Raw genomic sequence first — 26,290 nt, 5'->3', positions numbered from 1 at the left:
TGTGGGAAGCGCCACAGCAAGTCTTTATTAAACTCACCGAGTTGTGTGTGTGTGTGTGTGTGTGTGTGTGTGTGTGTGTGTGTGTGTGTGTGTGTGTGTGTGTGCGCGCGCGCGCGCGCATCCTTCAGGCCTGCGGCACCACCCCATATAGCTGGTGGGGAAGTAGCTTCTGTTTCTCGTTGCAGCTGTAGATCCATCGGGGACGGACAAAGGCCAGGGAGGGGTTGTCCATCAGGGCCTGCAAGGCAGGGTGTGTGCGCCATTGTGGCTGTGGGAGCCATGGGAGGGTGGGGCAGTGGAGGCATCTTGGGCTGTCCCTCCCCTGCCCCTCAGAGACTTACCTCCTCAAAGCTGGGGTCCCATTCCTGGGCAGTGATCACAAACTGGACCCGGTCACTCATGTAGTCCTCCAACTCCCTGGTGGAGAGAAGCAGTCGAGGGGACATCAGGGGCCCAGTGCCCTGTCCACCGGTTCCCCTGGTCACTGCGCCCCACCTCAGTCCTCTGGGACCCTCCCACAGAGCAGAGCTCCCTGGCCTAGGCCCTTGGCTCCTCCCTCCTACCACTCCCACGGGGACACTGACCCATTGAAGGCTGTGACATATCGGATGAGCCTCCGCCGCTCGTCCCCAGGGAAGTCCCCATACAGGAAGAAGTGTTTGCCCTGGAAGAAGTCTGCAAGAGGGGTGGGGGTGGGGGACACGTCTCAGGTCACCAAAGGCCCAAGGCTTGCAGGCCAGAGAAGCTGGTGCTGTGTGTGTGTGTGGGGGGGGGGGGGGGCACCCGATACCTGGTCCAGCCCCCACCAGAGCCTGCTAGGGGGATTTCCTTTGGTTTCAATGGGAAAAGACACAACTATTGCTGCCGCGTGCCCGTTCCAGGAGGGAAACTCGGCCAGGCTACCGATGGATGGTGGGAACTTGGGAGCTACAGGCCGCCTCGTCCGTCCCTCAACATTTCCATCCAGCCCCTGGGAAGGCTCTCTGGTCTGTGAGGTCACATGTTTCAGGCCATCTATCCGCTCAGCCCCTCTCGATGGGCTGAATCATTACCCCCGCCCCCCCCCCTCCACAAAGAAGAGATGCATGAAATCCCAGCCTCGGTGCCTAGAAACAACCCCACTGGGAAGGAGGGTGAGCTGATGGGAACCAGCTGGAAGGACCTAATTCGCATCACTTCCGAGTTGTAGCAGAGTAAGATAGACAGATAGACAGACAGGCGCGCGCGTGCACGCACGCGCGCGCACACACAGAGAAGGACGAGACTAACGAGGTCACACAGACACAAGGTAAAATGACAGGGTGGCCCCCCTCAATCTGGCTGCTGACATCTCTGTCCTTTAAAGCTTCCCACTTGCAATATGAGGGCCTTCAAAGAGGTGGTGGGAAAATCCCACCACCCTTTCATTCCACTCTGGAAACTCTCAGAAGCCCCTGTATTTGCTGGGATGGGGGTGCTGGGGCAGGGAGTGGGAGGTGGGGACAGGGGAGGCTGAGGATACAGGAGTAAGCTGGGAACGCAGACGGAGGAGGTGGGGGGCGGGGGAATGCACCACAGCTGAACACACAGAGGGACAAATCCCACTTGAGGGGGAGGCATTTCTGACCTGGGAGCTCGGGGATGGGCAGGGTGGGGGACTCGGGCTGATCCTCCTTGTCCGTGTTCTCATCCGTGGAGCCCGCATATGGGTCCTCGCCATTCTCCGCCTGGCCTGGGGGCTGCCTCCGTTCCCTCTGCTCGGCCACCCTGGGGAAATAGTGGGGCAGGGGGTCAGCATACAGACCCCTAGATGCAAGCCCCGAGCCATCTGAACCCCCACCCAGGCCACCCCTACCTTCTCAGCTCATCCTCAGTGTCCCCAGAATCTTCTGCCCCATTGTCCTGTCCTTCTGCAAGGGGAGGCTTAGTTAACACCAGGCCCAGCCCCCTCCTCCCTCAGACCCAGGAGTCCAGGCCCCCAGCACCTCCTCCCTCAGACCCCGGAGTCTAGGCCCCAAGCCACTCCTCCCTCAGACCCAGGAGTCCAGGCCCCCAGCACCTCCTCCCTCAGACCCAAGAGTCCAGGCCCCCAGCCCCCTCCTCTCTCAGACCCAGGAGTCTAGGCCCCCAGTCCCTCCTCACTCAGTCGCTAACCTGACTGGTCCCCCTCGGAGTCTGTATACTCCTGGGTCCCTGGAGTGGGTGGTTTAGTGTCTTCAGGTGTTAGGGACCTCTGAGGTGAGCTGGGTCCTGCTGTCTGAGGGGGCTTGGTTTTGGTCTGGGGGCCCTAGGGAGTGGGGGGCAGGAGTGAGAAGTGGAGTGCCACAGCTGGTGCGCCCCACCTCCCCCAGCACCCTCCCTGCCCATAGGTGCTAGGTGGCAACACACCTTCTGAGGAAGCTTGGGGGCGTCATCTCCAGTGCCACCACCTTGAGGGTCGCCCTCCTCGTCCTCGCTGCTGGAGCCTGGCCCCGCCATGAGGTACCTGGGGGAGAGCCAGGCCTCAGACACACAGACACCCCACTGCGGCCTCAGGGGGTGCAGCAGCCCCAGCGGCTCTGAGCTGCTTAGCCCAGGTACACGTGTGCACTGTGCTTCCTGGGCCGCCAGGCCTGTGGACCCGACAGAGCCAGCTTCTTTCAGAGCCGACCGCCCACTTTCCACCCAGCTCGGGCCTCGGTGCCTCTCCTCTGGACCAAGGCTCAGTGCGCCCTTCGGTGCACAGCTCTGGTCCCAGCAGGGCTGCCTCCCTCGGCCTCTGTCCAGCCAGGAAAAGCCCTCCTCCTGGAAGACTCCAACCCCCCAGGCCTGCGGTGCTGCCTGCTCTGTAACCAGGCCACTCTCATCTCAGTGAGACCCTTCGTGGGCAGGGCCCAGGCCACCTGGCCAAGCATTGCACCCCTTCCCCACCCCAGCCACGGCCTTCACAGCATCCACATGAGCCACCCCAGCTGAGCTCCCCTCAGGAGCAAGGCTCCCTGGAGCCCTGGTGCTGCCCGACGGGGGAGGGACGGGGGGAAGGGAGGGCAGAGGTGTGCGTGCCCATGCCACACAGAGTGGTGCAGCCTCACCTCTGATAGGGCAACCGCCGGCGCATGCGGTGACAGTCCAGCACCCACTCCTTCCGCACGATCCGGCCACCTAGGCCTAGGACCTGGCTGTATTTGGGGGTGTTGGCAAAGGCGCAGCTGGCGGGAAGCAGAATGGAGGGGTGTCAGTCAGATGGATACGGGGGGAAGGGGAGACAGGGAGGGCAGAGGGGGAAACAGACAGGTGGATAAGTAGAGGCAGGAAGCGATAGCACTCGGGGCGAGACTGGCAGAGGTGAGAGCGCACCAGGGCAGGGCAGGGCAGAGCAGGGCGGCAGGGACAGGGCAATGGGAGCGGCCTGGGGGACAGGTGCAGCTCACATGAGGTGGGTGCTGTCTGGGGTCCAGTCCGGCCGGTACTTGGCCCCCAGCTCTAGGGCCTTGTCCCGGAGCTCCGAGCGGAAGGGGTTCTGGAAGCCGCTCAGCACCACCACCACCCCCTGAAGGATCCTGCCCAGTTCCGGGGGGCCAGGCTGGGGCGCCTTGGGCTTGGAGCCTCCTCCTGAGGGCTTGCCTGTCCCTGTCCCGCGTGCTGGCGCAGGGGCTGAGTGGGGGGCTGGGGTCCGGGGGGAGGCTGCCAATGGAGAAGCCAAAGAAGGGAGGTTCTATTCATGCCAGTCAGCCTGGGACGTCTCAGCCTCCTGGCGCCCACCCAGCCCTGAGCATGTACTTCCTTCAGAATCCAGGAGTCCATGCCCCCAGACCCTTTCCCCCACCAGAACCCAGGGGTACAGGTTTCCAACTTCCTCCTCCCTCAGGACTCCGGAGTCTAGGCCCCAGCCCGTCCCTCCCGAGGATCCAGCGCAGGCCCCAACCCCTGGCGTGCTCACGTCTGGGTCTCTTGAGGGCAGGTGGTGAGGTTTGGGATGTTGGCTTGCCGGGGGTCTTCCGTTCTTCTTGGTTCAAATCCAACTTCCGCTTCCCCTTGGGGGACTCCTGAGGCAGAGGGGAGGGGAGGGGAGAGGACAGACGGTGAGCTTTTTCCAGCCTCTCTCCGCTCACTCTCCTGCCCCCGAGGTCTGCGGTGCTCACCTTGGGGGTGCTGCCCACAGCCTTGGAGGCCGGGGGCGCTGAGGGGGCATCGGCAGTGCTGGAGGCCTGGAGTGTGGCAGCTGCATAGCTGGGTCCTGCCTGGTCACTAGCTGTGGCTAGAGACGGGGGCGAGGGGCTAGGCATTGAGGCCTTTTGGCTCCTGCCTAAGGGGCATCCAGTACGACCTGCTCCCAGGACGATGCTCTCAGTCCCCTCCTCCCTCGGGCCCAGCCAGGGTCTCCGGCACTCACCGGGCGGCGTCCTGCTGACCCGGCTGAAGAAGAGGGCCCCTGGCCTCAGGGCGCTGCTGCTCTCATCCTCATCCTTCACGCGGAACTGCCCGAGTTTGGTCACCTTCTGGGGCCCACAGGGTCAGCGCAACGGGTGGGGGTGAGGGTGGGGAGGACAGGCTCGGGAGGGGTGGTTGGGGGGGGTGTTGGGTTAGAGTTTACCTGGGATGGGGCCTCTGCCTCATCTTTGTCTGGGGGGCTGTGAAGCCGGACAAAGCTCAGACCATAGGGGGAGTCCTGGGAAAGGAGGGGTAGGTGTCAGGGGCTCCCGGCAGGGGGCCCAGGGCCGAGTTCCTTTCAGGAGGAGAATGCCCTTTTTGGCTCTTTCCTTCTCTGGACACACAGGCTGGGGACTCCCGGAGGCCCTGGGGACAGTGGCTCCTCTGGCTGAGGGCCGGCTCTTTGTGAAGAATCTGTAGACACCAGCTTCCCGACCCTCACAGCAGTGGGCCGAGGAGTCTGGGTGTCCCTGTGAGGCCACTCCCACTCCTACTGTGTCCAGCCTGCCTGGCCCAGTGTCCCAAGGGCTCCAGGCTGGGGGCAGACCCCAGAAGGAAAGAGGCTGGGTCCTGGAGGGCCTTCTGAGAGAAGCCAGGGGGCTACTTGCCACCCACTCAGGCCGGTTCAGGCACAAGTACCACCGCTAACTGGGGACCACGTCTACTGCGCAGGGCATCACATACCCCAGTCTCGCTGTCACCTTGGTGAAAGGGAGCCCAGGACTGTTAAGTCCCTTGCCTAAGACCACCCAGCTAAGATGTGGTGTCATCAGGATCTGCACCCGGAACCCCTAGGCCGCCTCCCCTGGGATTCTGCAGGTCTGCCTTCCCGGACTCCCTGACACAACCAATGGGGCCCCATTGCATGTCATACACCGTAAGTCTATCTCGGGGACCATGGGACTGGGTCTGCCCGATTACCCCCTTGGCTCTCTCCTCCCCAGAGCCCTGGCGTCGGTGACCCCAGCCCCAGCTGACGCACCTTGCTGTAGGGCTGGCTGCAGACAATTTTGATGCGGTCCCAGCGCTTCTCGGCAGTTGCCCGGACCAACTTGTCAGGCCCGAAGAAGCGGACGCGGTTGGGGTTGGAGCCACTGCGGCTCTCCGAGGGGGACATGAAGGAAGAGGTGACCAGCAGGACCTGGTGAGGAAAGACGCTGGGGCTGGCTGCTTCCGGCAAGCCCTGCCAGGGGTCCGAGGGCTGCCCTGCAGCCAGGGAGCCCTGGGAATCTAGCACCTCCTCCGTGGGAATGTCTCCTAGTCCTCGCCGCCGCCACACGATCCCCACCTTATAAGCTGAGGGGCACTGAGACTGTCAATCTCTACGGAAGCGGAGCTGCGGGGTTGGGACTATGTCCTGTGGTTGGCAGCCCAGCGCCTAACCTACTGCGCCACCAGGGGTCCTTGACACGGGCGCGGAGGGATCCTTCTAACGTCCAGATCCGAGCAGTCCTTCCCTACCTGTCTCAGGCAGCGCGGAGGAGGCTACACGGCTACGCTGAGAGCCACAAACCGGAGGCAGGATATCGAGGCCCCTTTTAGAAACACGGCGGAGGGTGGGGACCCCAGAGGATGACCGGAAGCCTGAAAGACGGCAGCTCGGGGGACAGGCGGCAACGTCTCTCCGCTTGCTCTGGGCCCCGCTCCGAGTTGGCCCTGACTGTGCTGCTCCCAGGGTGCAGTGGACCACTCTGAGCTGCCAACAGCACGGTCGGCGGTTCCCACCCAGCAGCCACTCCGTAGAAGGCAGAGGAGGCTGTCTGCTCCCAGGACGATGTGCAGTCTTGGAAACCCACGGGGCAGTTCCGCTCCGCCCAGGATGGGGTGGGTTTGAGCTGCTCCCCGCGGCTCTCCCAGCAGGGGAGCAAGCGATACTTCAATATTGAAATAGTCAGACAAGATACAGAGCGCGGCTGGTGAAGCGTTTAGAGAACTGAACGGCGACACTGACACGACTTGGAAATGACAAACTGAACAGGCACTTCTGGAAACCAGGGGAGGATGAGGGAAATCAGAGGCAACAGAGGCAAGTGCTGCTGTCAACAGGAGCCTGCAGCCGTGGGGGCAGCCTCTCCCTCTCCCTCGAGCACATGCTTGGATGGACACCTGGCTGGGCGGGACGGGGTGGACAGGAGATCGGGAGTAGACCCAGGGCCAGACCCAGGTCAGCAGGGGCCTGTGCACAGCCACGGTTCACTCTCCCTGCAATGACGCCCACGAGCGTGGGTGCTCTCAAGAGCCAAAGTTCAGCACACTTTCCCGACATAACCAAACAGCTGGAGGGCATGAGTTGCTGGGCCTGGGGGACCCGGGGGCTGGCATCACGCTGAGCACAAGACAGTGTTCCACACCAGCGGTTCTCAACCTGTGGGTCGAGACCCCTCTGGGGGTCAAACGACCCTTTCATAGGGTCCAATGGTCTTAGGAACTGAGACACCACTCCTCTATCATCTCCAGGGGTGTCCACCCACATGCAGATATGCCCACATACAAGTGCCCGGTGATAAGACTCTTACCCATGTTACACCATGCTTCAAGACAAAATTTCATTTGTAATTACAAATATATATTTCGCAATATACAATTACATATTGTTTTGTGATTAACCACAAAGCTTAATTTGTAACAATGGAAATACCAAATATACTCGTGTATAAGCCGAGTTTTTCAGCACATTTTAATGCAGTTTTGGTGCCTTGGCTGATATTTGGGTGGGCTTATACTCAAGTATGTAGGTACATCCTGCATATCAGCTATTTCATAACAGTAACAAAATTACAGTAATGAAGCAGCAGTGAAAATAATGTTATGGTGGGGGTCACCACCACATGAGGAACTGTATGAAAGGGTGGCAGCGTTAGGAAGGTGAGAACCGCTGTTCTAACCCTAACGTGGTAAGGAGCGACTGGGGCCTTGAAAGCTCGTGAGCCGTCATTGAAGGAGGACCCACTGGTCTCTCCCCACCCCAGGAAAGAATGATGGAGACAGAGAGATACATGGGAACAACTGGCCCCGGCAGGCATCAGGCTACACCACCCGGCCAGCTGACCTGATGGTGGCTAGTGACCATGCCAAACTGCTCAGAAAGGGTCCTGGGCAGAGGGGGAGAAACAGTAGACCAGAACCCAACATCAGTAAGAAGGTGAGGCTGACTGCTTGCATAGAGGCTGCTGGGACCCCTTCAGGTCAGGAACTGAACTCACCCCAGTGAAGATCCAGGGAGCAGGGGTGACCAGGACAGGACAGAGTTCAGAGGGTTAGGCAAGGCGGCAGAACAGAAGTGGGGTACGAGACAGCACACTGGGGGGCTGCAATGGACAAGCTGGGTATGAACTGCTAGAGGTAAGACCATCCGATTATAAGGATCTACATATACCCTCCTCCCTGGGGGACGGACCACAGAAAAGTGGGTGAAGGGAGACATCAGACAGCGTAAGACATGACGAACTAATAACAATTTATAAATTATCAAGGGTTCATGAGGAAGGGGGTGGCGGGGAGGAAGGGGGGAAAATGAGGAGCTGATACCAAGGGCTCAAGTAGAAAGTAAATGTTTTGAGAATGATGAGAGCAACAAATGTGCTTGAAACAATGGGTGGATGGATGGATGGATTGTGAAGAGTTGTACGAGCCCCCAATAAAATGATTAATAAAAAAGACTATGGTCTGCGGTCAGCCTTCATCTAACTCAGTACTCAACCTTCCTAATGCACGACCCTTTAATACAGTCCCTCGTGTTGTGGTGAGCCCCCAGCCACAAAATTCTGTTTTTACTGTATTTCTGTTGCTACTTCATGACTGTAACTTTGCTGCTGTTATACATCGGGCGACCCGTGAAAGGGTCGTTCCACCCCCAAAGGGGTCTCGACCCACAGGTTGAGAACCGCTGGTCTAACTCACGACAAAAAGGTTCAAAATAAAAAGGAGATACAGATCTACAGGGATCCACTGCACTGTCCAAACTGTGATGGCCTCTGAGGCGGCGGCCTGCGGGCCACTTCTCTCTGTCTCTGAAGTGTACAGATTCTGTAGTGAACTCGCTGCGGTCAGCTGGGAGCTGTCCTGAGCACCACAGAGCTGAGCGCTTCCAGGCTCTCGCCCGCCTGGTGGTCCTGGATTGGGTCTTTGTTGCCCACGGTGTTTCCGCTGCCCAACTCCTGGGAGTAGACGGCCAGGCTGTTCTTTCTTGTGTCCATCTTGGTCTGAGAACTCTGTAGAAACCACCAGGGCCGCGCCGACAAGGTGATGGACCGCCAGTCAGAGGCAGGTTCCTGCCCTGAAGGTGAGGCCCTACGACCCCGCCGCCGCTGATGACAGGGCACCTTTCACATGGGAGGACTGTGCCAGAGCAAGTCTGGTGCCTTTCTCTGAATGTCCCCGACTGCTTTAGCCCTGCTGGGGGGGGGTGTCGTCCGTCTGGCCTTGCTTGGTGGCCAGGCTCAGCAGTGGCTTCAACTACGGTCAGAGAGGTCAGTCCCTTATCCCTTGCACTCACGCTGCAGATGGGGGCCCATCTAAGTGTGCTGACATCACAGCCATTAGCCCCTGCCCTGCAGCTCCGTTTGTGAGGCCCTGGGCCCTGGTCCTAGAAGGGCATCCTCATTGGAGATATGGCCAGTAGAGAGACCCAGAAGGTTTCTTCTGGGTGCCTGGCCATCACACAAAACAGCTAGAATACAATTAATTTCTGTTCTGCCTAAGAGCCCCAGTGGCGTGGTGGCTTACTTGCTGGGCTGCACACCGAAGATCAGCAGTTCGAAACCACCAACCATTCTGTAGGAGAGAGATGAGTTACATGTCTCCCATGAAGAGCGGCAGTCTGGGAAATCCACAGGGGCAGTTCTGCCCTGACCTACAGGGTGCCTGAGTCAGCACCAACTCCATGGCCGTGCAAGTGCCCGAGTCCCCCCTAGCTGTGTGACAACCATACTGGCACTGACACGGGTCCCTCTTCTGTTCAGAAGTAAGCGTCACTGAGTGACAGGCAGGCAGGGATGCTTTGCCTGACGTGATTTAAAGTTCAAGGCTGGAGGGCCCTGGCATTGTCTAGAACCACCTAGTGACCAAGACTCAGAGTCACATGTTCAGAGTTCACCAGAGCCACTGCCTCACCAAGCGGGTCATGAAAACGCTAGGAGTAGGAGTAACCCGGACACCTTGGCTGGCCTGTACATTAAACGCACACCCCAACTGGGGTGTTTTTCCCAGCCCGCTTCTGTTACTCCCCCTGCACTCCCTCCCCCCTTGACAATGATACATTTGTGTGAATCAACATTCCGAGCCTGTAACAGTCAATGTGTTGTAGGTTCAGGCCAGCTCGCTAGCCCCTGGTGCCTGGCACACGCTGGCCAACTGCCCACATTTGAATGACTGTCTTTCTCTTGTGCTTCATGAAAATCTTTTGATTAAAAAAAAAGCTGTGTGGTAGGTTTATTTTTTACAGTGAGAGAGAGAGAGAGAGAGAGAGAGAGAGAGAAGCTACTGAGGCTGCCCATGCACAAACGCAGGCCTCATGGGACTTGGTTCCCTGGTTTGGAGGTTAAGGGCCCTGGCTTCATGGGACATCTCAGTTAAGGGACCTAATAACTTGTTGGGTGCTTCTGTTCTACCTCCTGGCTCAATGGGTGGTCCCTGGGAGTCTTAAAAGCTTTTGAGCAGCCATCCAAGGCACAAGGAGTGTCTACTCATTCATCTGAAATAACAGAAAAATAGAGTCAAGAACAGAATATGGAATGTGGGGCAGCCTCCATGAGCAGCTGCCTCCTGTGCCGTGAGACCAGCACCACTGAATGGTGCCTGGCCACCACTACTGACTGTTTCGATCAAAGATTCCACTGAAGAATCCTGATCAAGAGGGGAAAATGCAGAGTAGAACTTCAAATCCTCAGGGACTCTAGCTTTTTGAGAGCCACGGAAGGTGGATGAATCCCCCTAAAGGCATTGCTCTTAGATAAATAACCTTTAAACCTAAATCAAAACCACCCCCTGAAATTTCCCTGGAAGCAAAGAACGGGTAAGTTAGCTTCGTTGGTAAATGGTCTGCCTTGAGCACTACTTGCTCTGGTATCTGCATGGCTACAAATGGACACCAGCAACTCCAAGGTTCCATAGGATGCTGGGGAGCGGGGGGAGGGTGTCACCACCACACGAGGAACTGGATTAAAGGGTCGAGATATGAGGAAGGTTGAGAACCACTTGCAGAGAAAGTGTCTCCAGGTACTTGCTGGCAAAGCTAAAGCTTTGTAACCATTGCCTGAGCAAGACAAGGCTCAGCCCGGCCCAAGAGGTCAAGAGGGCCAAGAGACAGGGAGCAAGCAGCCTGCTGGAGAACACAGCTGAGAAGCTATCCCGGCTGAAGCACTGCATCCTGAGTCACTCCTGATCCTGCCTGAAACGTGACCTTTAGCTTTTCTAGTAAACCCGTTACTCTGAGCGTGGTCTTGGAGTTCTGTGTGGAAGTGCCCTGGGAGGGACGGCGGTGTCAATGGGGCAAGGCGCTGGAGGGTGACGTGTGTCTGACCTCCACTTCAGAGCACTTCACTTTGAGTTGTTGATGCTGCCAAGACTCTCCTGCCCCACCCGCCCCACGCCTTGTGAGGTGAGAGGTCAGCCACACCATTTTCACCCAGCTCGACTAAGAAACAAAGGGCAAAAGATTCAAGCAGACACATCATAAAACAAAGTAAACTGATGGCCGTCAGTATGAGAGATGCGTAACGCCACTGCTTGACAGGAAAATGCAAATGGAGGCTGTGATAAAACCCCACTGCGAGCCTCATTGAAGAGTTGAAATTAAAAAGACTAGCCGTGGAGTCAGGCAGACTCCAGACACAAAACAGAACGAACACTTTATGATTCCCTTTATAGGACAGTCCAGGACAGGTGAGAACACAAGCCATGGACATCTGATATCGGGTGGATCCCGACTCACAGCTGCCCCCCACTCCGAACTGACCCTGGTTCCCAAGACTGCGGTAGAGTGTGGGCAACATGGGCGCAATGTCCCCCCAGAGCAAGACACAGAACCCTTCGCACCCCGCGGGAGAAAGACAGGTGAGCGGCTCCTGTCAAGACCCACGGCCTTGGACACTCTACTTGGCGTTGCTGTCGGTCGACTCAGTGACGGTGGGTTTGGTTTTCCACGTGTATCCGTGGAAAAACCCACAAGCAGCGGGTCGGACGGACCCGGCGGTACCACAGCTGAAAGGCCTGGCAACCTGCTTCTTTGAAGACGCCTGACCATCAGGAGCAGTGAGCAGCTGCGCTCGCACACCCGGGATCCCCTCGGGGCAACGTCGACTGGACCACGGCAGGTGTTTTGGCTGTACACCTGATCAAACTCTCTGAACGGTACAGGAAGATCTAGGTAGCTGCTTTCTATGTCAGATACACCTCAATAAAAGGGTGCTTTTCCGGGTAAAGCAACAACATAGTATCTCGTGGAAAGCTGGGTTTGTTTGTTCACTCAGGACGTGTCTCCTGGGACGACCAGGGTGCTGTGTTTTTACCCACCGCCCTGGTCAGCCACCTCCCGAGCCCAGCCCCAGGGAGCTCCCTGTGGGAAAGGGGAGCCGGGCTGGCTCCACTCAGGTCAGAAAGCAGCCAAGGCACTCACAGCAGACGCAATGACTCAGAGCCAGCCCCGAACACGCAGCCCTCCCTTTGCTGGGACGCCTGTGGGCACCACCACTGTGCAAGCCAAGCAGGTGGTCTCCCAGCACTGCCTGGGCTGCGGACAGGTAAGGGCGTCTTCCCTCACGTAGTGCGCTGCCTGCCCTGGCGCTGCATGTTGTCTCTTTAGCACCTCTCCCCCAGCCTGGGTGCTGGAGAGGGCGGGGGCGAATGCAATGCCAGAGGCCAAGCTGGCCTCGGGGCCTCAGCTTACCTCGTAGTCCTGCTCACTGCCGCCCCCGGCCGAGCTGCCCACCAACATCTCCACGAAGGCCGAACCGTCGTTCCCCAGGTCCACGCTGTGGATCCGTTCCTCCTTCTCCAGCTGTGGGGAGAGGCCAGCTCAGGGTCAGCGGGCCCCGGGAGAGCGAGAAAGCCACGCCAGGGCCCCTTGTCCCCTCGGAATGCCCAGTGCAGCCCTGGCAGCCAAACCCACCCCTGCCCTTCTCACAAGCCCCTCCAGACTCTTCTAGATCCCTCTCTTTACCACATCACCTGTGTGGCACTCTCCGTGGGAGAAATCAGCGAATATACCAGGTTTGGGTAAATCATCTCGCAAATGGCCCATCTGTTGCCCCGACCCCAACCACCCCCTCTGGGCAGGGTCCTGGTCCTGGTCTGACCACTACTGAATCCTGGGTTTCAACCCCAGCCCGGCCACATGCTGGCCATCAGGCCCCGTCAACTACCAGCTTCTTGGAGCCTCAGCTTCCTCAGCGGTGGGGGTGGGGGGGCCAGGAAGGTGATCGCCTCTGCTTTCTACAGGGCTGTCATGAGACACGTGGGTAGTCACACAGTAGTTATTAGGGGTTTCAGTTTATCCACACCCGGCTTGATGCCGAAAAAAGGTGTTTGAAGCCGTCTCTGGCTAGCAGGGGGCAGCAGGCAGGCTCTCTCAGCCACACCTGCGGGGTGCTTCCGAGAAACTCCCACTAAGAGCTGTGGCTTCTGAAGGGGGGGGTCTGCTGGGCCACTGAAGCAGGGAGGCCACTTCACAAGGTTGCGCCGTTTTTCTGGGATCCCCAAGGGGTGGTCATCTTGCTAATCTTTGCAGAGGTTACAAGACGAGACGATCACAGAGGTCTGGGGGAGAAGTTTCCAAGCCGCGACGGTGATTTAAAGAGGGCCAGGCATGAGCACTGTGCCACGGATGTTTTCCCGCCAGGACAGGGCGCCCAGAGCCCACCCCAGGCACCCTTCAGCCCTAGCTGGCTCCTTCACACTTCCTTTTGTTCCTCAGCCCAAAGACCAGCCTGAAGAACGAGTCCCTTTGGACGTGGTGGGGACGGAGCCGCACAGACTCCCGGGAAGGGCCGTGGCTGTTACAGTTCTGACACGCAGCGGCCAGAGGGACAACTGAACGGCGCACCCAGCAGCCCCCGAGATTGCTGTTTGAGCCACGGCTGCAGGCAGGGTGTCAGTCCACCCCAACCAAGGCCTTCATTTTTTGCTGCACCTCTACCTGGGAACGCAACCTTCAGAGGCGTATGGCCCACAAGTTCCCAAACTTATTCGGCTTACCACCCCCTTTTCCAGGGTGGGTGATCAAAATAAAAAAACTACTGGGCACTCCTGTGGCAGTTAAAACCTTTGGTGCTCTGGCCCACCATCTGGGATAAAGTGTAGGTATGTGCTGTTGCAGCCCTGCCTGGATTCTCCCAGCAGCCACCTGGGGGTGGTAGCGTCCACTTTGGGAAACCCTGGGGTAGCCCTGGATTGATGCACACAACAGCTGGTTCTTTTGACTGGCCCTAGGACAGGAAATCACGCCACTGAGGGCGGGGACGGCATGTCCTACCCACTGTTAGACGAGACTCAAACTAAATCCCACTGCCTTCCAGCCAGTCCCAACTCACAGCAACCTGACACGGGGCTTCCGAGACTGCAAATGTTGACAGGAGCAGAGCCTCATCTTTCTCCTGAGGAGTGGCTAGAGGGCTTGAACCACTGAGCTTGCGGTTAGTAGCGCTTACCTGGAAGTGCCTCCAATTAGTGGTTAAAAAGAGCCATCTTAAGTAGGGTTTCCCCAAAGGACCTGCCCTGCTGCCTGACAGACCAACAGAGCTGTGGCTGGCAGTGCTGGGGGCCAGGGACGGGTGGCAGAATCAAGTCCCCTGCCCTCGGTGTGGGGCTGTCTGGCTGGGAGTATAGAGCAGGGTGGGCAAACTGCAGCTCCCGAGCCAGATGCGGCTCTTTGGGTGGCTACACAGGGCTCTGAAGTAAAACGGAACAGTTTAAAAGGATGTTATTCAAGTAATGGTGATTTCGTGGGTTTGTAAAAAAATACAAATAATTCTCTAATTGTTGTGAGGGACAGGATTGGCTCTTCTGTCTCAAAAGTGTGCTGACCCCCGTTCTAGGACATCACATTACCATGGCCCCCAAAGGTCCTTCATCCCCCAGTCCACGCGCTCACCCCTGACCACCGGTCCCATCTGCTCCACAACCATCACCTGCATGCTGTCAGACAGAAGGCCCTCTACCCAGGGGGCTACACTTGGGGGTGAAGCAAGCCTGAGTCCAATCCCGGGCGACACTCCCAGCTTCTCATGGTCAGCGTCCTCACGTGTGAAAGGGAAGGGTGGTCACAAAAGCCCTCCGTGTGGACGGAGCCCAGATGACAGACACCAAGGCCTCGGCCATGGTCAGGCAGGCGCTGTGCCCACCTCCCTTGACACCCGAGCATCTGACCCAGGTGGCAGGAAACAGGTGACTTCCCCCAAAGTCACACACTGCTGGTGGCTAACAGAGCGGGACCCAGGCAGGCGGGCTGCAGTGCCCACACTCCATGTCCGCAGAATTTTCTAGAAACGACGCTGAGCCCCGCCAGCCTCCGGGCGACTCCCTCTGGCTTCCTTTCCGGCTCCCTCAGTGCCTTCCCACCTGCCACTCCCCGCACCTGGAACACCTCTCCCCACCACACGGCCCAGGACGTGCGCCTGCCACGGTATAACCCACCGTGGCCTCTTCCCTCACGCAGCCCCAGCCCCGCTCACTCCGGTGTCGGCAATGTCACTGCTGGATGGGGCAGGTTGTGAGACAGTGACCGCATGTGTGCGTGGCTCGGCTCACCCTCCGTTTGCTTTCATGACGTCTTATTGTTTGGGGTGAAGGTATGCCCGGCAGCCATCTTTCCACGAGTCGCGAGCGTGGCCACGCTCAGGGTTTCCACTCCGGCCGCTCTGCTTCAAGTCTCCTCTCCCTGAGCATCTCAACTTGGTTTTGAAGTTCACTCCTGGCCATGCGGTCTCCCCCAGGGGTGGGTTTTGTTGAAAGGTGCACGGTACTCACAGGTGATCACCTTTGGGCGCCAAGCTGACTCCAGGGGCTCCTTTCGGTTTTAAGTCTTAAAGAGAACTTGGCAACAGTCTCGCTCGGTGCTCCAGTTTCAACCAGACGGTGGGTCTGGGGCTTTGTGCTGCTTGTTCCTTTATAGGGGTTCTGCTTCACACGCTCCTCCCCTCTCTCAGGACCCACCCATGACGGCCTTGATCACAGTGGTGGGTGGGAGTGGGAGCCAAAGCCCGGACACTACTCATCAGACAAGGAAATAGAACACACACTCCGTGGACTATACTTACTATACCAGCTCTGGTCCTAACCCTTCAAACCCACAACTCCAAAACCATGAGCTATTCAAGAAACATCTAAAATTGTGCCCCCGTGTGCTTGGTTGTATATGTGTGTGTGTGTGTATACACAGGGATATATGTGCCTATGCCACACGGGTGCACACATGTGCATACATCTATACAGATACATCACAAGGTGCCCTGGTGGCATGGGGTTAACTGTAAGGAGGGTACTTCACACCTACCACTTGCTCCTCAGGAGACACAGAGGCTGTTGGTTCCCACAGAGCATTATAGCCTTGGAAACCCTTAAAACAATGGTTCTCAACCTGGGGTCACAGCCCCTTCGGGGGGGCTGAGTGACCCTTTCACAGGGATTGCCTGATTCTTAACAGTAGCAAAACGACAGTGATGAAGTAGCAATGAAAATAATTGTGTGTGTGTGTGTTACAATCTGTCAGCTATTCTTTTTTGTTTTTTTAAATCATTTTATTGGGGGCTCATACAACTCTAATCACAATCCATCCATCCATCCACTGTGCCAAGCACATTGGTACATTTGTTGCCATCATCATCATTCTTAAAACATTTGCTTTCTACTTGAGCCCTTAATATCAGCTCATTTTTCCCGAAAATAATCTTGTGGCTGGGGGGTCACGACCAACTGAGGAACTGTAGTGAAGGGTCTCGCATTAGGAAGGCTGAGAGCCACGGCCTTGAAAGCAGTGCTACCCTGTGCCATTTAACGGCATGACATATACACACACACACACACACACACACACACACACACACACACACCTACCTTTAGGTCTCGTCCACTACATTTTAATTGTTTAGTTTCCCGGTCCCCTCACCGGCAGGTAGCTGGTGGGCGTTTCGGTACCACCGTTCACCGACACGGAGCCGTGTGCCCTCCCCCTCACTCAGGGTCGTCTATAAACGAACAAGGGCTTTCCTTGTTCAACGTCCATGTCTGCATACTTGCTTGTTCAGGTCACTTCATAGACGTGAGAACACAGAGCGCCTGTTTGGGGGGCGGGGGAATGTGACTCACTTGGCTTCATGCCACACTCGGGTCCACACACGGTCCACCATGTTTTGGGAACTCATTTCTCCCCACTGCACGCCGACGATCCCTGGAGCAGGGCAAGATCTGAGTCCCGTTCTGCTGTGTCCTCCGCGCGGTAGTGCCTGGTCCTTCCGGCTCAGCTGACTGGCTGGGCAGATCCTGGAGCAGAGGGCTCAGCTTCACCCCGCACACCTTACTTTCCTCGCCTATAAAATGCTGACAGCCAGTTCCTTGCTGGGAACAGTAGGCAAGGCCCGTACACACAGTCTCATGAGCACACTCCGCCAGGTCAGCTCATGCCCCGGCAGCACACACAGTGGCGTCCCGGGTGGTGTGGGCGGCTGACCCTCATGGCTGCTGCCAGAGGGCTGGCAGTGTGAGCCCACCCAGAGGTGCCTTGGACGAAAGGTGATCTACACTCCCAAAGCAGGAAAGCACTGTTGGTGTCATCTGATGGGGCTTGGCTGGAGGCAGAGAACCCCAGGAAGAGGCTTACTTGTGCTCCATTGATTACACAGAGGTAGCCAATCATGTGGGCCAAGGGTCCTCAAACCGCAGCTCGCCGGGTGTTTTTGCCACCGCTGCCTGTCCTGCTTAGCAGCCAACTCGTCCAGTGAGCACAGGAATTTATTCATAGTTTTTTTTTAAACTATAGTCCGGCCCTCCAACGGTCTGAGGGACAGTGAACTGGCCCCCTGCTTAAAAAGTTTGAGGACCCCTGACATTGGTCCTAACAAACTACCGGTGGTAGCGCGAAGAATGGGAATCCCTGACACTTCATGGGGCTCACACGGAACCTGTACGTGGGTTCAGGGGTCCTGCGTGGTGTAAACTCAGGAGCGGTGCGTGTCGGGGCTGCATGTTTCCGTCATGCTTATCAACCTGCGCGCTGAGCAGATCACCCGGGAAGCTGGCCTCCACCGAGAGGGACGTGCCACTGGGACGGGAAGGCGGCTCATGAAGGAGCTGTGTGCGATGTGCAGGTGCCGTCTTGCCTGCTGAGAGCGAGGAAGGCGTGAAGCCCTTTCTGAGGAAGGTCCAGGGCGACAGGCTGCAGTGCGGTGACTGCGACGGAGGGAGTCTCCTGGAGCGACTGGGGCAGCGAGTGCAGCACCGCTCGGTGTGACTGAACCCGGAACACCGGGGAGCCACCGGACTGTCGCCCAATAAAAGGGTTTGGGAGAAAACCAACATCCGTCACAACCGGCACCCAGGCAGAAAAGCTGGATGCTGCCAAACCTTACACAGTGCGCCAGCAACTCCCTGCAGAGGCCGCTGCAGAGGGAAAAGACACGAGATGACACTCTGAGGCCTGAGGTGCCCTGAGCCAGGTGTTGAACAAGCAAGTGGGAGTTGAACAATGAGCAAGGAAGACCACCAGGGAGAACTGGTGCGTGGAGTTAGGGTCCTGGAAAAGACTATTATATAAGAGGGGGTATGCCCCCCAAATAAAAAGCCCCAAATTCTCCCCACCCCCAGGGTATGGATTTACTTTTTTTTTAACAAAATTACTTTATACCTTCAAAGTACTCTCCATTACACTTAATACACTTGTCAAAACTGTGACTCCTCTTGGAAACTTTTTTCGAATTCATCTATTTAGATGGCTGACAGCACCTCCCTCCTGTTTTTCTTCACCTCTTCTAAGTCATCAAATCTCTGTCCATTCATGTCCCTCTTCCTTTGTGGAACCAAAAAGAAGTCGCACTGAGCGAGGTCAGGTGAGTTAGGTGCGTGGGGCAAAAGAGGCATGCTGGTTTTTGCCAAAAAACTGGCGCACGGAGATGGCTGCGTGAGCAGGTGCGTTGTCTGGTGTCTGCCACAAACCAGGCCTGTTTTGTCGCACACTGTTATGCAGTCTTTTCGGAAACTCTAAGTAGAAAGCTTGATGAACCGTCTGATCTGGTGAAACAAACTCCAAGTGCACTACTGGTTTACATTCTCGTCCGCTTGGGAAGTTAACAGATGTCCAGAAAGAGGCTTGTCATCCATCGACATTTCACCTTTCTTGAAATGAAAAAAACCACTCGTATGTACACTTCAGTTTTTCCCAAAGCACTGTCTTTGTAACAGTTTCTGTGGTGTTTTTCCGGAGCAGGAAAAATATTTCACAGCTGCACGCTGTTCTCTTAAATCGGCCATCCAAAAAAAACGAAGTTCGGGCAAAACAGCTTTTAAGAAAAAATTCCTGTGACCAGAAAGAACCTTCCCAGGCGACACCACTGGGTGCACTAACTCAGAGTGAGCTACTCCATGTTGGGGAGTGAGGGGGTGGAGGTGAGGAGGGAATGCTTCCTATGAAAGCTCTGCTCAATGTATTGTGATAGGAATTGTAAGAGCCCCAAATAAAATGATTAAAAAAAGAAAAGAAAGCTCCACTCTGCCCAATGCAATTCCGGGTTTGGGGGGTGGGGTACCCCTTGTATATCACAGACTTCCAGAAGAACAAACAAAATCCATTTGGGAAGTACAGCCAGATCCTCCTTGGGAGAGAGGGTGCGTTCACATATCTGAAGCTATACATAGGACTTCTCTCTCCCTCACTTCATGTGTGACATTAGGAGGGACCCGTCCCTGGAAGAGGCCATGGCAGGTCAGCGAAAAGGAGGAAGAGCCCAAGGAGAAGCGGTGGACGGACCAGTGGCTGAAAGACAGCAGACGGTGAGGGGGTGCGGGCGGGCAGTGCCTCCTTGTGTTATCGCTACGGTTGCTCTGGGTCAGAATGGACAGGATGGCAGCCGACAACAACAACAACACGTCAAGAACAAACTACTTATTACCAATACACGACAGAGGATAAAGCGGAGATCAACATCTTTAGGAGGCAGGTGTAGGAGGCCTCAGCAGGCCCGAGTGCAGAGCGCCCTCACAGCCCAGCCACCACCAGGACCAGGACCAAGACAGGACCACGGGGCTGGCCACACCACAGGAGAGAGACTGGGAGAGGGGACAGGGAAATCTTTAGGGCCCCAGGGTGTTTCTGGAGCAGTGGCATCAGGGCCTTCTTGTGGGGTCCAGCTTCCTGATGGTGCCACACCCCAGCCTGTTCATCAGCTCACTACACACCCTCGGGCAGTTTCTTCAGTGTCTCCTGATTGAACAGAGGCTCGAAGCCCATCCCTTCTTGGTCAAGTGGAGCCACCTCTCCAGACGGCACACCCCCCAACCATCGACTCTCAGCTGATTCCCGTCTGAGCAGCTTCTGACAGGGACGCAACTCCAGGGTTGTTTGAGCTGAGGGAGCGCATGTGCACCCCACACAAACGACGCAGTCATGCGCAGAGTCCCGCAGCTGCCTCACAAGCGGGCCGTGAGGACCTGCACTGCATGCCTCTGGACATGGTGAAGACTGCCGAATGGGCCGCCCACGTCGCTGACTCCTACCCGTGGAGACAGACCGTCGCAACGGTGACTGTCCTGCCTGGTATCTTATTAACCACCATATAAACAGTAATTTTTTTAATTGGCCAGGTTAATTAGAGGGCGGTGAGTTCCCGTGGATAGGGGAGGGGAGATTCAGAAAAGGAAGGCAAGGACGGTTGGGACACTTGAAGCAGCAGTGGGCACCACGGCACTGGACACACTGAGACTATGAATCTGGTCTCTGCTTCAAGATACAGTAAGATAATTTTCAACTACGCGCACATGTATATTTATATACATACATGGACGCTGCCCGACTCCACGTGTCCGCACTAATCTGTGCTGTTAAAACCAGGCGGTGGTTACCCTCAGGGGCGGGCGCAGAGAGGGTGACCCAATCGGCAAGGTCAGCACAGTCTCGCTTGTGCTTACTTGCTCATCTGCGGGCTCCCTGACAGATTAGAGGAAGCACAAGTACGCACGTGCTTCCCTGCTTGCTTTGATTCAGCAGGAAGGGGCTGCGAGAGCTCGTGACACCACCGTGGCCTGTAGGCTGGCGAGGACGCACAGGTCAGCCCTTGCATACCTCGCTTACCGGGCACTCCGACCCTGGCTGGGTGCGGGGAGGTAGAGGTGTGAGGAAGGAGCAAGAGGGGCTGCCTGGGGGGCTGGGCAGCTTCTGGGGGCTGGTGGGGGTGTGGAGGACGTGGGGTGTCTGCTTTGAGGGGGCTTTGGGCTGGGTCCTTACTCATTCAGGCCAGGTGGCTTCATAACGTGGGTGGGAAAAACGTTTTCCCATGAACCTATGGGAGCCCCTTTGCAGTATGTACTTTTTACGGTAGGTCGAACAACAGGTGGAAACAAATTTAAAACACAGGCACCTCCAGGGACGGAAAGCAGGTGCCACCCTTGCTGAAAAGCCCAACCCCCCCCCCCACACACACACACACACTCCAGGTCTCAATCACACGGACCACCTCCCATGACCCCCCTGCAGCCCAGGAGCAGTTAGGAAAGGGGCCAGACCTGATGACCAGACAGGCTGCAGAGCCTCGAGTGGCCAACTCGGGCCAGCATAGGGGTGTGCGGGGTTGTCACAAGCTGAGGGTTGCACCCTGGGCGGCGACATCCGGGCATTACAAAACACCGTTGGCAGGGCATTTGTCAGCAAACCCAGATGGGAGCCGAGTCTGTGTCCCCTGATTTCGGCCTTAGCCCACACACACACTTCCAAAGGCCCAATGTGAGCCCTCAGCAGGGAGTTGCCCCTAATACTGGCACCCACCCCTCATAACCAGATTGGCAAAGGGCGTAGAGCTAACCATCCTGGCAGACTCGGGCATTTGCCCTCGCCACGAGGCCTACTCACCAATAATGACCTAGAAATCAGGCCCCCCTCTGAAAACCTAAAGGAACCCTGTGGGTGCAGTGGGCTGAGTGTCCGGCTGCTAGCCACAAGGTCAGCTGTTCAAAGGCACTAGCTGCTCCGAGAAAGAAAGATGAGGCTGTCTACTCCTGTAAAGACTGGCAGGCTCGGACACCCTAGAGCTGGAATCTACTGGATGGCAGTGGGTTCGGCTGTTGGTTTAGGAAGCTGTGCCCCTCTGCTCAGAGGCATAGTCCTTCAGTAGTGGCCCAGGCCCAGGGGTTCAGCAGCTCCCCCCACCTCTCTGCCCCCAGGCAAGTCCATTCTGGCCAAACTGGCCTCCCTGTGGCTCTGTCAATGGACCAGGCACAAACCCATCTCAGCCTCTGCCTCGGCTACTCCCTCCCTCTGCAGTCCACATTCCTGTGCTACTGGGGTGACTGGTGTGGTGCTGTGACACGTGAAGGTAGGCCACTGGCATCTCATATTCCAGCAGCGTCAGCAGGTGTTGGCAAAGCTTCCAAACGAAGACAGGCTAGGAGGAAAGGCCTGGCGATCTACTTCGGGAAAACAGCCAATAATAGCCCGCTGGACCACAGCAGCATTCATTCTGTGCAGGCGTGGAGGAGCCCCTGGGTGGGCGGCACCCAAGACACACTCGCACTCCCTTTCACTACCATCGAGCCCAGTCCCACCCGCAGTGAGCCCGAAGGATGGGGCGGAAATGTCCCTGGGGTTTCTGAGAGCATCTCTCTTCACGGGAAGGGACAGCCTCACCTTTCTGCAGCTGGTGCAGCTGGTGGTTTCAAACTGCTGACTCTGCAGTCAGCAACCCATCTCGTGACCATTACGTCACAAGATTGGGCTTGAGCCCACCTGCAGTCGTGAGGCCTATGGGGGGGGCGCCGTTACCAGCAGCTATCAACCCCAGCTCCCTGGGGGCCCCTTCCCCGAGCGCTGACCCAGTTCCCTCTGCTCACATGTCACCTTCTCGACTCACTATTGAAAGAACACCCTCCTCTACCACCCTCTCGGCTCCACTAACTTTAACCACACCCACCCCCCACCCCACCTACAGCACTCGCCTTCTGACACAGCTTTCCCTCGGATCACGTGGCAGGCCTGCCTGTCCTGGCTAGTGGCTGAGACCTTTCTCGTCTTGTGGCCACACACCAGAAACAGAGCTGCCAGCTGCCACTGAGCTGACTTTAACTCACGGTGACCCCCGGTGCGTCTGGGCAGGGCAGGGCCCCCTGGGGGGGGGGGGCAACGACTGGTTTGGGGAGCCTGATCACTTGCCTTTTCTTCCCAGGCATCTCTGGAGGGGCGTGGACCTCCCACCTTAGCCATGGGGGTTAAACAGATTCTGACCCATCCCCGCTGCCACCCTGCAGGACAGAGGAGGGCTGCTCCTTTGGGTTTCTGAGACTGTAAATCTTTACGGGAACAGACAGTATCGTCTTTCTTGCTTGGAGTAGCTGGTGGATTCGAACAGCTGACCTTGTGGTTAGCAGCCCAACTCGTAACCTGCTACCACCAGGGATCCTTTCTGACTCAACAGAAATTGCTTAATAAACGTGTGCTAAATGGATGAATGAATAAATCCGGTCCTGTCCCTGTACTGCTAGGTCTCACGCCTCTGTCTCTGGCTCCAGATCTGATCCCCAACTGCCTCTTGGATGCCGCTTGCTGAGTACCCCAATCCGTCAACCCGGGAAGCCCTCACTGAGCTCATGACCTTCCCTCGCTGCACCTTCTCTGGGCATCCCACTTCAGCTGCACTCCGGCCCGAGAAGCTGCAGCCGTAGCCCCAGCCTGCTCTCCCCACCCCCCGCCCCCCATCATTTCTGCCTACCCCTCTCTGTGTTCCCACTGCCACTGGGATACAGACTGAACGTGATCTCTCTGGGGTCACCTGATCATCAGGGAACCCAGCCGAATCCTCACCCCATCATAAGGGCACCCATCCCTCCCCTTACACAAACACCTGCATGTTGACAGGGCGCTGGGGCAGACATGATGTCACTGGGCTTTCACAACCACCCCCAAGCTTAGATCTTATTGTGCTCAATGGATGGAGCAGAAAATAGGCTCAGAGAAACAAAACAATTTGCCTGGAGTCAGAGAATGAGTCAAGAGGGTGAGCTGGGGCCTTGAACTAGGGTCTCAAGAATCAACCAATGTGGAGCAAGCTATAATTCCCAATGACTCCTGGTAACTTCTCTGGATCTGTTTCCTCTTTGGGAATATGGAAATAATCCTAGACCCTTGAACTGGGCGTGGAGGGGGTGAGGGTGTTTGGTGAGGATTCAACAAGGCAAGCCATCTGAGGGGTTTAGCGTGGTAACTCACAGGCTATAATGTTGAATGAACGCTCTCTCTCTCACTGCCATCAGGTCAAGGCTGACTCATAGCGACCCTATAGGGCAGGTTAGGACTGCCTCAGTGGGTTTTCTAAGCTGTAACTCTTTAGGCAGCAGAAAGCCTCAGCTTTCACCTAAGAGGCAGCTAATGGTTTTGAACTGCTGACCTTGCACTTAGCAGCACGGTACATAGCCACTACGCCACCAGGGCTTCTGGAATTAATGCTAGTGCTTGTTATTGCTATGTTGGGGACTGAGGAGATGGCGGGGGTCTGTGTGGTTTTCCTGGGAAGAGAATCCTTAGCTTCTAGCAAATTCTCAAGAGGATCTACGACACCCCCACTCCTCCACCAGTGTTTCAGTATCACTGGACCAGGGAGAGAACAACCAAGAGCATGCTCGGCGTCAAGCAGGACCTCCTTGTCTTCCCAACATCCCTCCCCAAACACTCCCACGTTCATCAGGACTACGGCCCGCGGCCAGAATCGAGAGAGCTGGTGCAGGAACACAAGGGGGTCAGTTCAGCCTGCGACTCTGAAGGTTGACTCATCAAAGTGGAACAATTAACAGCAGCAGCAGACTCACTGCACTCAGGTCACTTCCAACTCAGAGCGAGCCTGCCGGGCAGAACAGAACTTCCCCTGTGGTTTCTACAACTGTCTTTATGAGAACAGAAAGCTGAGTCTTTCCGTCACGGAGAAGCTGGTGGTTTTGAACTGTTGACAGTTAGCCGCCCAACTTCTAACCCAGGGCTCTGGAATGTCAAGCAGCTTATGCTTAATCCCCATTTGGCATTCTGCCCATCCCCTACACCCTCCATGGTTTTCTTGTTCCTGACAGAAAGAGCCTGTTTGGAATTCTGTAACCATCTCAGGTCAAGCAGCTCTTTCTGATTTGCCTCCCTTCAGCCTCTGGCGAAGGGGCCCTGCAGGTGGAGCAGCAGGTGCAACACTGGGCTGCTAACCCAGGTACCTCGGAAGACAGGTCTGGCAATCTGCTCCTGAAAAGCCCCAGCCTTGAAAAGACCCCGTCCGGCAAGTTCTCTTGCACACGGGGCCCGCACCTCAGAGGGCTGTGGCGTGAATCGGAGAGAACACAGCCCAAATGGGCTCAAAGAGAAGTCCACCAGCATTCCAGAAAGGACAGTGTGGACTGGCCATCACTTCCTCGCCCCATACCTCGGGTTTCCCCATCGCAAAAATGGCAGGTGTGGCCTGGCTTAGCTGGTCACCCCCGGGTACCCTCCACCCCTGTGCCCACTGATCACAGTACCCATTTTCCAGGTCAGAAAACTAAGGCCCCAAAAGGCAACCGAGTCAACTCACTGCCAGACACACACTGAGACTGGGGTTGGGGAGAGGGCAGGGTCACCTGGAGGACCACAGAGATGGTCTTCTCGCCTGCCTTGGCTGCCCGCCATTTCCGGTACGTGTCCGCCTTGAGAAGGTTTTCTGCACAGTGGGTCTGGGGACAACATGGGAAAGAGAGGTTAGGACACATGCCAGGCAAGCCCAGCTCTCAAACTGTTCCTCAGAATCTTTCCAAGCTCCCTGCAATTCCCCACCTCTAAGTTCCCTGTTACTCCCCCCAGAACCCTGGAGGCGAAGTCGTTGGGCATTGAGCTGCTACCTTTTGAGATCAGCAGTTCGAAACCACCAACTGCCCCGAGGGAGAATGATGAGGCTTTCTACTCCCATAATTAGTCTTGAAAACCGACAGGGACAGTTCTACCTTGCTTTATATGGTTGCTACCAGTCGGCATCCACTCAGTAGCAATTGAGTTTGTTCGTTCGTTTGTTTTTATTTACTCCCTTACCCCTCAAGGAGGGCTGGCTTGTACGGTAGCTAAAGCACTCTTATGCTAACCAAAAGGTCGGCAGTTCGAACCCAGCAGGCTCTCATCAGGAGAACGAGGAGGCTGCTGGCTTCCACCAAGATCACATCCGTGGCAACCCTTTGGGGAAGCCCTACTTTGGCCTAAAAGGTTCTGTATCAGAATCGCCTGGACAGCTATGGGTTAGGGCTGTTAATACCGCCGCCCCCCCCCCCCCCCCCCCCCCACACACACACACACACGGGGCCTTGAATTTCCTCTACAAGTGTTGACCCTTGAAGTTCACCTGCAGGCTTTCCAGGGAAACTCCTCTATCCCTTCTTCCTCTCCGGAAGTCCCACACTGGCCCGGAAGTTCCCCTAGCCCGCCCCCCCCCGCCCCCTCCCGTCTCTCAGAATTCATTCAGCGCCTCCGGGAAAGGCACCCACCGCCCTCCTTGCACTTTCCTGAAGTTCCCGGTAACGCCCCCAAAGTTCTTGGGCAGCCCCACCCGCCCACCTCTTTAATGCCCTTACGTCTCCCCCCCGTCTCCTCCCCACGCTGGCCCCTCACCGAGTCCTGGCTGCTGCAGGACACGACGTGACGGAGGCGGATCTCCGGCATGCCGACGTCGTGGGCCTCGCGCGGCCCGAAGGACGCCGGAGAGTCCGAGAGCCGAGA

General features: G+C 56.9%; 1 protein-coding gene across 4 annotated transcripts; it reads right to left on the bottom strand.

The window, feature by feature from the left end:
- On the bottom strand, positions 1–26,290 carry XRCC1 (X-ray repair cross complementing 1). 4 transcript variants are annotated; one of them, XM_045292801.1, is made up of 18 exons: positions 26,183–26,290; positions 25,168–25,260; positions 12,275–12,385; positions 5,372–5,530; positions 4,553–4,627; positions 4,352–4,457; positions 4,101–4,216; positions 3,899–4,004; positions 3,390–3,642; positions 3,051–3,167; positions 2,368–2,464; positions 2,134–2,266; positions 1,835–1,889; positions 1,607–1,746; positions 585–675; positions 342–417; positions 113–268; positions 1–72 (listed from the first exon to the last, which is right to left on the bottom strand). In XM_045292801.1, exons 1-17 carry the CDS (start codon positions 26,231–26,233, stop codon positions 125–127), a joined length of 1,923 nt encoding a protein of 640 aa, XP_045148736.1. In that variant the 5' UTR covers positions 26,234–26,290; the 3' UTR covers positions 1–72; positions 113–124. The 4 variants fall into 4 exon arrangements, with proteins under 4 accessions (XP_045148736.1, XP_045148735.1, XP_045148738.1 ...); XM_045292800.1 differs by having other exon boundaries at positions 1–268; XM_045292803.1 differs by having other exon boundaries at positions 1–238.

Source organism: Echinops telfairi, unplaced genomic scaffold, assembly GCF_000313985.2.
Source record: "Echinops telfairi isolate 266 unplaced genomic scaffold, ASM31398v2 ScPeMD7_655;HRSCAF=1070, whole genome shotgun sequence".
Taxonomy (NCBI): domain Eukaryota; kingdom Metazoa; phylum Chordata; class Mammalia; order Afrosoricida; family Tenrecidae; genus Echinops; species Echinops telfairi.
Note: the sequence above shows the minus strand (reverse complement) of the source record. Positions and strands in the feature narration are given on the sequence as shown.